Here is a 14,156-nt window from a genome sequence, read left to right as displayed (position 1 = left end):
TTTATTTTGAAAAAATTCATCATGCAACTACATCGGCCTGGGGTGTTCCTCTGCCTCATGGTTGTTAAGGTGACTTGTGCCTTCATTCTCTGCTGTGGTTCACCTCCCTGGAATGAAAATAGCTCTCATGATGCACACATTGTCAAAAGGGAGACCAGATGGCATCATGAGATGTCTAACCAAAGAGCTCAATCAACAGAGGAGAATGTGGGCAGCGGTTACCCAAAATATTATTCCAAATCAGGTAACCTGAAACTGTACTTTCATGTTGCGTTGTCTCAAAACAAAAGTGGGAAAAAAAATCAAGAATGATCTGCAAAACTGAAATTTTTGAAAAAGTCCAATTTTGCAAAAACTGAATTTTCATTCAAAATTGTTTTGACAAAGAATTCCAGAGCTCTGCTGAACATCTTTAATATTATTGAGCTAATTAACCACTTGAAGATAGCTGGCTACAGTACCTATGTATGCATTCAAGGGGCTTTTGAACTGTTAGCTCAATCAAACTACCCTTGCTTTGTTCTTCAAATGAATTTTTTTTGCCACTCAGAGATGGCCAGATGAGCTCTCACATCCCAAATATTTAGAATTTTAAGGGACATCAATTATTTCCGTTCCAAGAATACTTAAATCTAAATATATAATTTTAGAGATTTGTGTGTCTGTCTGTGAGTCTGACTATTCATCTGCAAGTCTCTTTGTTCAAGAACTCCTCCTAAATGGTAACAGCTAAGATCACCACATTTCATATGCAGCATCCTCTTATCCTAATTTCAAGCAAAGTCTGTGTTTGGTTTTGTCAGGAAAACTAGATATGCCTGGAATTCAATTGTTTCTCATAACATGGAAAGGGAGGGAGCTGATTGGAGGGACATGATACTGCAGAGTGACCACCAGAGGCGGCAAACACAGGGGACAACTATACTGAAGAGTAAACACTGGGGTAGCCTCACCAGGAAAGGAATGGCCCAGCTGGGCATGGGGATTGCTATCTTACCAGCCACTGGCCCAGGCCCTCCTACCAGTCCTTGATCCCAGTGCCAAATCAAGAGGAGAGCAAGGGAAAGCCCTGTACCACCACCCCCGGAGTACCACCAAGGCCAAGCAGTGCAGCTCTCCCCCCTCCTCCCAGGAGACACAGGCTTCTCCCCCCCGCCTTAACCACTGATCCGCCCAACACACTCACAGACAGGCAGGCCCAGGGAGCTTCAGTGGGAGACCTGCACAGCCCACTCCCTGCCCCGGACCTGGGCAACACTGAGTAAGTCTTCCAGTTCTTTATAAAAATAGTACTTCAAACTTTTATTGCAGAATTTATTCTCCCCATATGAAATAAAGAACTGTGGTGTCATGGTTACAGAAACAGTGACTAACCCTACAAAAAGAAACTTCACTGTATTTCCAATACAACTCTAATATTTGTGTGTGTCTCATTTGGAATTCTGTGACACTGGGTATCCCATACTGGGGCATTGGCAGATTAAGGAGTGTGGATGGGCTTACTTTCTGTGAATAGAAAATATATGAACCCAACTAAAAGGAAAGATGATGATTAATCAAATGTAATCTATCTCCTTTCTAGAAAAACACCTGCTATCTTCATTCATTTTTCACACTCCTCTCCATATAAATTTTATACTATATTCTTAATGTATGCAGACTGAAATAGAATGATGAATCCCTTCTGAGTTAGCCCCAGTGCTTGATGAAGTGACACTTTCATATGTCATGTACAAAACCATCAGATAATGTTGTCCAAAAAATCTTATTCATGGATATTTACTGATGCTTAACAGAGGGGTGTGTTACAACACCGCAGATTTTATTACAGTAGCATTAATTTTCATTTACAGTCACCCTGGCAACCTGAAGGAAAGTAGTATATTATTGGGAAAGCCATCAGTGTTTGCATATTATAACCTTGCCCCAACTTTGTTTCTGCTACATGCCTAGGGACTATCATTTACCCAGTGAAGTCCTTCGGCTATGCCAGTGTATGAACAATGAGACCGCTGATGTCATTCACTTGTACCTCCCTGAGAGCATCGCTGGAAGCTGAATTGTCCTCTTGAATCATACTCGGTCTTAATTAACACTTTGGCACACTTTATTCCCAGTGGTAATTAGTAACAGCTATGCCTGACTTCTTTTCAGCGCCGTCAAAATTGAAACTGTAGGTGTAAACGTATCTAGATTGCAGAACTATTTTATGCAGCACAGATGATCTGTTTACAAAAATCAGTTAAACATATGGGGAAGCTCCTGTATGACACAGAAATCTGCCTGGGTGAAGAACTGCTAGTAGAAAGTAACAGATTAAGATTCATGAAACAACAAGAGACTATCACGAGTGTATATAAATGACCTGGAGGAGGACATAAACTCCGAAGTGACTGTGTACACTGATGACAAAAGCAGTAAGGTGTTGAACAAAAAAAAACAAAAAACAAAAACAAAATCAACCATTAATGTTTATGGCAAGATGAATGAAACAGGTCATTTTTAACATACAGTAATGGCATAGACTGAGAATTAATAGAGAACAGAAGCCAGCACCATGACAGAAGTTGGTAATAGTATCGTGATTCTATTGGTTGTCTTGCAATAGTTAGCATATTTCTGAAAGATCCATCTCATGAAGTCCTTTTGAATATTTGAGTCTCAACTTTCATTTAAAAAACATTTCTAGCCCATGTGGCTGTAAAAAAAAATTAAAAATGTGACTTTAAATTATACTAATAGATCATAACCAGAAATTAACTAAAACAAAACCCATTCTTCAAAATCTCACAATTAAGCCATTAGCATGAGTTGGGAATACTTGAGTCATAATTTTTGAATACTTGAGGTGGTATGGTAATACACACTAAACCCTTCTGCACAACATTTATCTGTAGTTTTAAAAAATATCTTTTGGAGTCTACTCTACTTTATTCCCATGTAACTGTTCTAAAGTCACTGAAATTTCACAGGTTCTCCAGAAAAGAAATTATGACCTGTGATGGGAATGTGGATCTTTCATATAAACAGCAGATAATACTCTGAAAGGAACTGAGTAAGAATTAAATATCCAGTTTTTCAGCATGGAAAAACATGTATATATACACATGTATGTATTCACACGTATTCTTTTATGCCTATATATGAATAAAGGCATAAGAAGTGTGTGTGTATAGACACATGGCATAAAAAAGCCAAACAAAGACTGGGAGAACGCTTCATAGAAAAAGTAAACACTTAAATACTGGGAGTCTGCAGAAGTCCAATGCAATGCTTTGCCAACTGGAGCAGATGAATATGCAATTGTGGTAGGCTGGATGAGGGTTATATATATATCCAAAATATACTTATCCAAGGGGGGGGGGGAGGGGGGGAGATGCATCTGTTGTATTTGCTTAATTAATGTTTGTAAACCACAGAGATCCTCAGATGATTAAACACACCTCATAAAGACCAGCTAAAAATGATAATTTCTCAGCTGTTTCAGCACAAAGAGGGAGCGCATTAGGATCTAAGAGACTGCGAGAAAAATTCACATCTGGGCAGAGGTTTAAGTGCCCAATTCTGGCCCTCTACATAGAGTGAATTTCACTATTTATGGATAAAGTGACAAGTACTTATGCCAGGAGTCTGATACTCCCATGTTTCAACAAAGATCAGGAGACTACAGCCCCCTGGTATAAGTCCTATAGTAGGTGCCCACTGTTCGTGGTATTACCAGCCTAAGCACTGAACAGTCATGAAATCGGCTAAAAAGGGATAATGAATTATTTAAAGAATAATTTGGGGTTATTTTATCTTGCTTTCTTGTTTGTGAGCCTTTAGCATGCATTCACTTGACTTTACAAGTTTCTCAGCAACCATGAGGGCCTGAAACTTACTTTTTTAAAATTCAATCTGAGATTCTCGCATATCTTCTTGATTTTAGTAGCTGATGTTTAAAAAAAAAGTAGGATTAACAATAAAATTGCAAACACGAGCAACACTGCCTTAGGTGTACAATGGTTTGAATTTACTGGACAGGGAAAGTAGTGGGGAAACAGCAGTTATCCATATAACAACTCATCATAATTCATCACAATGTATCGTCCATGCAATGTTCATGTGCTATATGAACATTAAGCCAGCCTCAGAACACACAACAGCATATTGTAGGTGCACAACATCCATCTGACATTTAGATAAGCTAAGGCACAGCAAAGTTAAAAGATTGTGTATTAAAGATATAACCCTGCACTAAAGAGAGAGATACACCACATAACGATCCCCACCAGCCAGTTCAGACAACTTTACCAACAGACACAAGTGCCTGGCTTTTAAGGAGGCTAGTACTGAAGGCCAAACACAGAGCAGTGGTTTCACTTGTCAGCCAGTTACTGACACCTGACCAAGGTACAGCTGGAGTGGGATGAATTCTATCCTAGATGGCAAACTACAATGTGGCTTTAAGTGACTTTTCCCAAACTACACTAAGCGTCAATGTGAAGATGTAAATAAACCAATTGACCCTCATCTCACAGGTCTACTGTTCCATCTAGTTTTAGACCCTACTTCAAGGAATGCCTGTTTCTAGATCTAACACTATGAAAGACACAAGAGCGAACACACTTGGGGTGTGTCTAGACTACATGCCTCCTTCGACGGAGGCATGTAGATTAGCCAGATCGGAAGAGGGAAATGAAGCCGCGATTAAAATAATCGCGGCTTCATTTAAATTTAAATGGCTGCCCCGATCTGCCGATCAGCTGTTTGTCGGCAGATCGGGGGAGTCTGGACGCGATGCCCCGACAAAGAAGCCTTTCTTCATCGACACAGGTAAGCCTCGTGAAACCAGGCTTACCTGTGTCGATGAAGAAAGGCTTCTTTGTCGGGGCATCGCGTCCAGACTCCCCCGATCTGCCGACAAACAGCTGATCGGCAGATCGGGGCAGCCATTTAAATTTAAATGAAGCCGCGATTATTTTAATCGCGGCTTCATTTCCCTCTTCCGATCTGGCTAATCTACATGCCTCCGTCGAAGGAGGCATGTAGTCTAGACACACCCTTGGAGCGCTCCATAGAAATCTGGTCAACACATTTAAAGGAAGGGCATTGTTCAAATTGAAAAAGGCAGTAGAAAACAATTCTGAAATGAACCAGGGTTTTGTGGGTCTGAGTTACAAGAAGGAATTAGCCACACCTGATCCATTTAATGGAAAGGAAAAGGATCACAGCCAATGAACAGTTTGAAATAGCAACTGGTTGTAATTCAAAACATATGGGATCATGGGATTAGAACGGAGGACAAACTTATTAGAAGTTCAAGGTGGATTTCATTTACCCTGAAGGTGGTAGAAATATGGAGTAAAATAGCCAGCCAGCAGTAGAACAAACATCCTGTGAAGTGAATCCGCTTCAGCAGACACACAAACACATTATTGGAAGAGGAAAATCAGATGCTACCATCACAAAAGACTGGGAGGTTAAAAAGATGAGGAGAGTAAAGGCTTGTGATTTAGAGATACATATCATATTACCCAACTGTTACTGGATATCGCTCTCAAAACTCATCTACCCAATTGGTTATGTACAAATATTTTTTAAAATGAGTTACCTTAGAGGATCGAGTATCCATTCAATGCTTCAAGATTATTAATGACTATAGAATACTATCATCTTCATGTCAAACATTCATGTGCATCAGTCAGAGGAAAATTGTTCACCCTATTTATCTTTTGGTTTGCCATTTGGCCCGGGTCCCTAATCTGTCAATCAACAACATAAGTGTCTGCCCTAACTCATAAGTTGATTTTCTATCATGAAATTGCAAGCCATCATTCTACATATGTCATGTCCTGTACACATCAGGCTGACAATGTCCCTATATTTATAAGTAGCAAAACATGCATCAGTAAAAACATGAAGACTCAAAAAGAAAGAGAATGAGTAGAAGAGAACGATCCAGTTAGTACTCACCACCAGGGCTTTTGATCTGTTACTCAGTAGTTTTTCAATATCTCTGGCTGCAAATTCCACCAAGTCACGTGCATTGTTGGCTTCCACTGTATACAGATGGTTGTTTTTCATATAAATCTACATGAAAAAAGGAAGAAAAAAGGAAGAAAAAAGGAAACAATTCAGAACTACAGCATGGGCCTGTTTGTTTTTATTGTAATAAGAGCACAGTGGCCTAGTGAATTGACTACAGGGCTATGAACTGGTAACTCTTCAGTTATTGCCCACTGTTTGAATAAACTATGATGAGTTGTGCAAGCCACAGCCTCTCTGCTTGAGAATTATGTCTCCACTGATTTGGGTGTTAAGTGGGCATAATGAAGGGCTGAATGTATTATCATTATTATTAAAATTAATCCTCAGCACTCATGAGGCTATTATGATCATTATTACTAATTATTTGCATCGCAATAAAGCCTAAAGGATCAAAGATCAGAGCCACACTGTGCTAGTCACTGTGCATACATATAATGAACAGACGGCCCCTACCCCAGGGAGCTTTGAATTTCTGTGTTCGAGTTTCTCTATCTCTATAAAGGAGATTGTGAGATGGGTAGTAGTGAAGTCAATACAATGATGGCTTAAGGATTCTGGAATCTGTTAGTCCTTGGTGAGCTGGAGAACTATGGGATCAATTCTGCAAGGAGATGAGCAGATCTCAGCAGTGGGATTTCATAGTCCTCCGCATCCCCAAGCAATGCTCTGCTTCTTTCAGGTCTGAGCCTTGAAAATGATGACCCCCCTCCCCTCCTCCCCCAATTTTTAAAAATGGTTAATGATTCTAGGTGGAAGGGGGGTTGGTTGTTGTTTTGGGGGGGGGGGGGTGTGCGTGTGTGCGCGCGTACACACACACACACACACACACACACACACACACACACACACACACGTACAGCTTTGTTTTTACAATACTTGACCTGAGACTTAAAAGGGCCTGGTTTTCACTGAGCATCCCCTCTCTGAAAATCAAATGTCTATAAAGGTGCCTGAAGCTGAGCCCGGAAATCACTGACGTAATTATTTTATTCTTCCTAAAAGATTAAGACCCAGATACCGGAGGTGAATCAACATAATGTGTTGAAGTAAATATAATTGTGCAGATTTAAACCTCCTGGCAATCAGTCCCTTATTTACATTTAGGGGTGGTAGTTTTTTGAAGTCCTCCTTGGTACTGGAATAACTGGTTCTGTTTTTCTGAAGTGTTTCTAAGGGGGTTATTATCAACCTAAAAAAGGAGAGGAATGGGGTTTCTCAGTTTGTGTTTTTTAAAGGATGTCCCTTCCCTCCTACACAACTTCACTGTGGGGGGGGGAGGAGAAATCTAAATCTGGAAAAAGAAAGAGTGTGTGTATCTGATGGCTAGATGGTGAATGGGGAAAACTAATTTATGCAACCAACAGATGGCCTGAGGTTACACAAGTGTGTTGCCTCTCTGAAACACTGCCTGATGGGGGTTAGACAGTCTTATGGGAAGTAATTCTAGGCACACACACAGAGGAATGGGTCCAACACTAATTCACTGGCAGAGATCCAGCAGAAAGAGCTCAGAAACTATCCAGCAGACGGATTCCACCAGCTGTGCCAGGCTTCTCAGGGTATAATTATATGGTGGCTTTAAAGGAACACACCAATACAGGGATCTGCTGCTTGCGGCTGGTAGATTTTGAACATTGCCAGAACTGATGCCATTCTTGTCAATGGAACCAGTCACGTCTGAGATATTCATCAGTTCTGTCACGCACATTAATTACCATTAGTTTCAGGCATTTCTCCCCCCCCACCCCCCCCAAATCAAAAACCTCTCTCCCTAGTAACTGATTTTAAAAGAAAAAAAGGTTTTAATTTTTGCTTTTGGAAAGACATCCCCTAAATATCTGCATAAAATCTACCACTGAAGTCTAGGATCACCTAAGATCTCCCAAGTAAATATATAAGACCACTGTGCAGCAATAAATGATGCAGTGATTCAGTCACAGATGCTTCATGCTCCGCTGTTAGCCAGCCAAACCCCAGTGAGGTGCAAGGGAAGCACACTAAAGATCTCATGACTCATTTTGCAAGTCTCAGTATCTTGGTCAAATTCCAGTATGGTTAATTATTTCATGCCTTTCTAAATCTTCTACTGCAGATTCAAAACCAAATTAGACATCATGGACAAGACAGTCAGATGGCAAACAATCTACAATCAGAGAGACAGGTTTCATAAGGAGTTCAGTTCCTACTTAAGCGTCTAAGTAAGAGCTGGATTTTCAAAGCTACTAATCGTTCAGCAATGATAGTTATGGACAACGTGTTGATGTCTTCTGAAAATGTGGACCTATTTCTGTAATGACAACATGCACATTTACATTACATAGAATAACAATACCAAAGAAGAGATATAAACCTTCATGCTTCAGGACATAAACCAACTATTAGTTGATAGAGTTAGAACATGTTAAAATACAGTATTTAGATAAGTGAGGTGCATTCAAGTTGTCAGGGATTGATGAAATTCACATTAGGTAATTTAAGAACTAGCTAAAGCTATCTCAGAACCATCAGCAATTATCTTTGAAACCTCAAGGAGGGAGGGGAGGCCCCAGAGGACTGGAAAAGGGCAAACACAGTACCTAGCTTTAAAAAGAGGAACAAAGAGGACCTGGAAAGATTACTGGAATTAATTATTAAATAATTAGTTTGCAAGCATGGAGGTGGTAGGAGGGGTATAAGTAACAGCCAACATGGATTTGTCATGAACAAATCATGCCAAAGCAATCTAATTTCCTTCTCTGAAAGGGTTACTTGGGATAGGAGAAAACAATAGATTGAAATTTTGTAAGGCTTTTTGATAGCGTTCTCCATAATATTTTAATGAGCAAACTAGAGAAATGCAGGGTCTAGATGAAATTACAATGACCTGGATGCACAATTGGTTTAAAGAGTAGTTACCAGTGCTTCACCATCAAAACTGAGATGTATTTAATGGGTAGAGTCCTGTGCAGAAAAAAAAGTAGCCACAATTAGCCACATTGACAGAGCTCGACAATTAGTGTAATCTACTCGCCCATGGTGAGAAGATTACAAGCCGGCACAGCCGTGCAGCGCGATCAGCACATGCACACCATGCCAAACCGCACTTCTGGTGAGCAGGGCTCACAAGCGCTTGGCGAGCCCTGCGCATTGACATCCCTGGATGCAGATACCCGTGGATATAAAGCGGGTATCCGTAAATTCACAGGGCTCTACATATAAAATTAGTATCCTCACCCACATCCATATCCGTAAAAATGAGCTGTGGATATCCATGGATTTGCTGGGCTCTACTACTGGGATTCTGCAGTGCTCTGTCCTAGGATTGGTACTATTCAATATTTTCATTAGTAACTTGGATAATGGAGCGAAGAGTATCATATATATAGTAGCCCAATGTCTGAGAGTCTGTAATTCTGACGTACACGGACTCGCCCTCTGGCCTTGTACGTCACCGCCCCGCCCCATCCCCTTTCCCCTCCCGCCGTGGAGCTCAGCTAAGTGCTGCGCCCCTCAGCCGGGCAGCCGCGGGGAAGCCAGCGGCGCAAGCGACCGTGGTGCAGCACTCAACCGAGCCGCCATGGAGGAAGAGTGGTGATGTACACAGCCAGGGGGCCGCGCCCCCCTGGACCGTTTAGGTCCCGCGCTCCCCATGCAGCACCACCGTGCTGCATGGGGAGCGTGGACACCAAACATCTGCTCGCACCACTTGCTCCCACGTGGCAGCCCGGCTGAGCGGCGCAGATATCAGCCGAGCACCACGGCGAGAGGCAACACGCCACCCAGAGGGAACAGCCTGGGGGCGGGGCCTGGACAAGCATGCATCTCTGACATCAGAAAAGGGCGCCGGATTCAAAAGAAGGAAAGCAGAGCGGTTGGGAGGAGACAGATTGGAGAACAGAGGAGGCAAAGAGGAGGCGGAGGACAGTGAGAGAGAAAGAGAGAGAGAGAGAGAGACAGACAGCAGGAGGAGGAGAAGAGAAACACAGGGTGAGAGGAGGAGAAGAGAGAGAGAAAAGGAGAGAGAGGCAGGCGGCGGACGAGAGCTGAGAGAGAGAGAAGGCAAGGCAGTAGGAGGAGGGAGAAAGAGGCCATTTGTGCCACTTGCTCCCACGCGGTGGCCCGGCTGAGCGGCACAGAAGTCAGCCGAGCACCACAGCGGGAGGCGATGGGGAGCGGGGCGGTGACGTACATGCCCAGGGGGCGGAGCCTGAACATGCGTGCATCCCTGACAGAGACAGGAGGGTGGAGAGAGAGTGAGAGGCAGGAAGGGGGGGAAGAGAAAGAGAGACACGGAGCAGTATGTATAGCATTATGAGCTTTCATACGCTTACATATTTTTGTTGTCTCTAAGATGCCACAGGACCATTCGTGGTTTTTTTAATTTTGTTTTTAAGTTACAGACTAACATGGCTACTCCTCTTGGAAGTTTTTAAGTACAAGTGTTTGTCCGACCTGTCAGGGATAGTCTAGATTTACTTGGTCCAGCCTCTGAGAAAGTGGGGTGCACTAGATCACCTCTGGACATCCCTTTTAGCCCTATATTTCTAGGTGTGTTTTATTCCGCAACTGACCACTACAGAGTGTCTTGTGCCTTGCTCTGGGGCATCTAGCGCTAGTTATTGTCAGAAATAGGATACTCAAGGAGCTAATGGTCTGAGCCACTCTGGTAATATTTGGTGAGTGGAGCCCGCATTTGGGGAGGACAGCCCCACTTCTCTTCCCCATCCGTCCACTCCCCCATAGCCGGAGCCCCAAGACTTCCTGCCCCACCTCACACCGAGGAGCCCCAAGCAACAGTCCCTCAGCTGCATCAGCCCTGGGCTGGCCAGAGGCTCGAACGCCCCCAAAGACAGAGCTCAAAAAAACCCTGCAGCTGAAGCCCCAAGATACCCTCTCCATGGCTGACCCCTGCCCCGGTCCCTCCAAACTCCTTCCCCACACCCAGAGGAGCCTTGGGACAGCCAAAGCCTCAAGGTCCCACCAGCACCTTCCTGGGAAAGCCTCCTGCTAGTCGTAGCCATATCTTCCCATCCAAGACACCCTGGGGAAAAACTCACTCCCCTAAAGCAGCTTCTGATATGGCCCAGGCAGGCTCCGAGGCAGCTGAAGAAGTGCTAAATGACTCACGAAACTGGAAAGCTAAGTAGTACGTCCCACCTCCTCAGCCACCCCAGAAACCTGTGTGGAGCATAAAAAAGCAAAAAAAAAAAACGTATCCCCCAAATTCTGCAACCCTTGGTATAGTATATCTGCCGCTGCCCAAAATTTCTACTTTTTTAGCCATATAAAGAAATTAGATCAATTTGAAATACTCTTTAGGGGTGTCCATTATTTGAACATTTCATGAAAAAAATTGTTTTTTGAAAAATTCCAGTACTTCATTTTTAACCCAACCTCTGTCTCACCTACACACAGGATTTTTTTTCCCTTCATATTTTTGGTTTCACTGGCGAGGAGAAGAGAAGCAAAGCAGGTCAATTTCCATTCACAAAAAAAAACACAAAACAAAAAAAGGGCTATATTTGATTATAAGAAATGTTTACATTCCAAATATTTGAATCAGCTCTGCTCTATTAAAATAAACCACCACCCAAGAATAGGGAGAACAATAAATACATGCAAACTCGCAATCCACATGAGAGTTACACTTTTGGAGTAATAATTGTTGGGGGTAACAAGGGAAATTAAAATGTTTCCTCAACTCACCAGTTATGTGTTTTAGCACTGTATGTTCCACTGTAGAGTCTTAAGGGAGGGACCATGTAGTCGTAACATGCTGTCACACGTGCCAGTGAAAAGCAGGCTGTCGCCCACAGAACAAAGCACAGCATTAGAACCTATGGGGCTTCTAGCCTTTCAATACACTGTAACATTTAAATACCCCTTATTGGTGGGGCTTTGGAGGAAGTTGCTGGTTATCACTTTCAGGATCAAGGAAACTGTCTACTCTCCCTTCTCCAGCTCCTACTCCAAGACTTATAGGTGTGATCCAACAATGCTGAATTGGAATATTTTACCCCATTCAGTGAAAAGCTTCACTGCTGACACCATTGGCCCTGCAGATATGAGGGGCTCTCCTGAGGTTCATATTATTTCCTGAGACACTGCATCTGTGTCAGGGATTTTAAAAAGTGCTGTTGCCAGATGATCTAACCTGGAAACTGGTACCATAGAGATACACATTTCTAGAATGCAGTCCTCTATCCTAGACTAGAGTAAACTAGTGCTCCTTTACCGCACTTCCGCCTATCCTCAGGGCTCAAAGTATCAACATTACTCCTCTTTTACCTGTGGCTAACTAATGGAAAATATATGCCCCTATTTACTGAATACATGCCTGTTCCAGTTTTTCAGAGTGATCGTCAATGTTAACACGCTTCCCGACCTTCCTCAAAATGTGAGGCTTGTCTAAACTAGCAAGTCAGGAATAATGGAGGAAAGCGTAACTAATTATTTAAGAGATGCTTACATAATTTGTGTGTTTGTTTACTCCCCTTTTCCTTTCATTCAGCTTTGATGCTGCAGAAAATTAGAGCAGCAAAGAGAGGTTTCACAATCAGCCACCCAGCAACAAACTTTTCATTTTCAAAACCTTCCATCTAGTAGTCAAACACAATTAGCAAAAGCTCTGCTCTAATAGTCAGAAAGGTCTTTATCAGGTAAGGTGTGTTTATTCACCTTTAACAATGCAATTTGGCTATCTATAGGGCTCCTTCTAAAGAGCTGATCAGAATACATTACATTGCTTTGACCAAGTGAATGCAAGTTTTTGTTAGATTTTACATAGAATTGCATTAAATCACTGGAGTTTTACTAAAAACTTTTCAAATTGTCAGTAAAATATGCCATTTTTAATGGAACAAAACCTCACTGCATGGATAAGTGAAATCCGTAAGGCCACAACAAGAAAAATAAAAGGTGTTCATTTCTTTTTAAAGTCAATAGTCATGTACAGGTTGAGCCTCTTTAGTCTGACACCCTCGGGACCTGACCAGTGCCAAACCAGAACATTTGCTGAACCACTGGAGCTCAATATTGTCTAGCATCATTACCAACACTCCTAAGAGTCCTGTAAGCATTAGAAGACATTTAGGGCTACGTTAGAGCCAAACAACAGCACAGAACACAGAGCCAGAACTGGTGGCTGCAATCAAACTTTATGGGACTGCAAGAAACTTAGCCTCACCCATGGTAAGTGCACCCAGCTAACTAAAATCATGCTGGGCCACAGATGTTGCTCAACCAGAGAGTATCAGATTAAAGAGATTCAACCTGAACTTTCCTCTTCAAGAGAGAATGTATTAAAATTATTTTCTAAATACTTCATATAGACTGACCCACTAACAAGGGGGCACAAAAAGGGCAGTTGCCCTGAAGCCCAGAGATTCAAAATGACCCCGGGCCCATTACATTGCCATGGAAGTGCCACACTGTGCACTCCAAGCAGCTTCAAGGTTGGCTGAGGAATGGAGGTGGGGAAGCAGCACAGGATGCTCCAGGCAACTGTGAAGGCTGGCTGCTCCCAGCCATGCCCTTTCCACCTGAGGCCCCACCTCTTCAATGGGTGCAGAGCCAGACACACACCGCCTCCCAACTTCCCCAGGAACCCAACTAGCCTGTTGGCCCTCCTGGATATTGATAATTAAGTGTTAAAAAAAAACATTTCAGCATGAAGCAACATAAGAACAAGAACAATGGTCTAATGTGCTGAAGAGGAGAAGAACTGATAATTCCCCTACAGAACGCCTCCCTCTTCACTCAGTCTTCAAGGGCACATTTACAGACTTTGTTCTCTCTGCTTGCTGCTAAGGAAAGTCAAGTATGTTTATATGAGTTGAGTGTGAATTGAAAATGCACACACACAGTGTGCTCCTTATTATACACGTAATTGAAATTCCATTGAAATGGCTTTAATATATTATTAAAAAATTAAAAATAGAAAAAAAAAGAAAAGTTGGTTCCTCTCATACATTTCCAAGAGCAGTGAGTGTGTTCGCCTTTACACGGCCGGCATACTCCACATTGTTTGCACAGATTGTCCAATAACCTAATAATAATGGAGCACTGAATCATTTTAAACTATGGCTGAATTCCTCTGACTGTTGTCATAGGAAGGCTGTATTGTTTAGTCAGTTTTGCAAAAACTT

At 42.4% G+C, this 14,156-nt stretch overlaps 1 protein-coding gene across 2 annotated transcripts in view; it reads right to left on the bottom strand.

Moving 5' to 3' along the window:
* Nucleotides 1-14,156, bottom strand: part of CACNA2D1 (calcium voltage-gated channel auxiliary subunit alpha2delta 1) — a 642,840-nt gene that overhangs the window by 526,534 nt on the left and 102,150 nt on the right. For both annotated transcript variants that reach the window (XM_006117144.4, XM_075926367.1), the window contains exon 3: nucleotides 5,956-6,072. In XM_006117144.4, the coding sequence (XP_006117206.1) occupies nucleotides 5,956-6,072 (117 nt within the window). The remainder of the gene's footprint in view (nucleotides 1-5,955; nucleotides 6,073-14,156) is intronic.

The sequence above is a fragment of the Pelodiscus sinensis genome, chromosome 1 (genome assembly GCF_049634645.1).
Source record: "Pelodiscus sinensis isolate JC-2024 chromosome 1, ASM4963464v1, whole genome shotgun sequence".
NCBI lineage: Eukaryota > Metazoa > Chordata > Testudines > Trionychidae > Pelodiscus > Pelodiscus sinensis.
The sequence above is the reverse complement of the archived record's forward strand: the minus strand, read 5'-3'. Positions and strand labels throughout refer to the sequence as shown.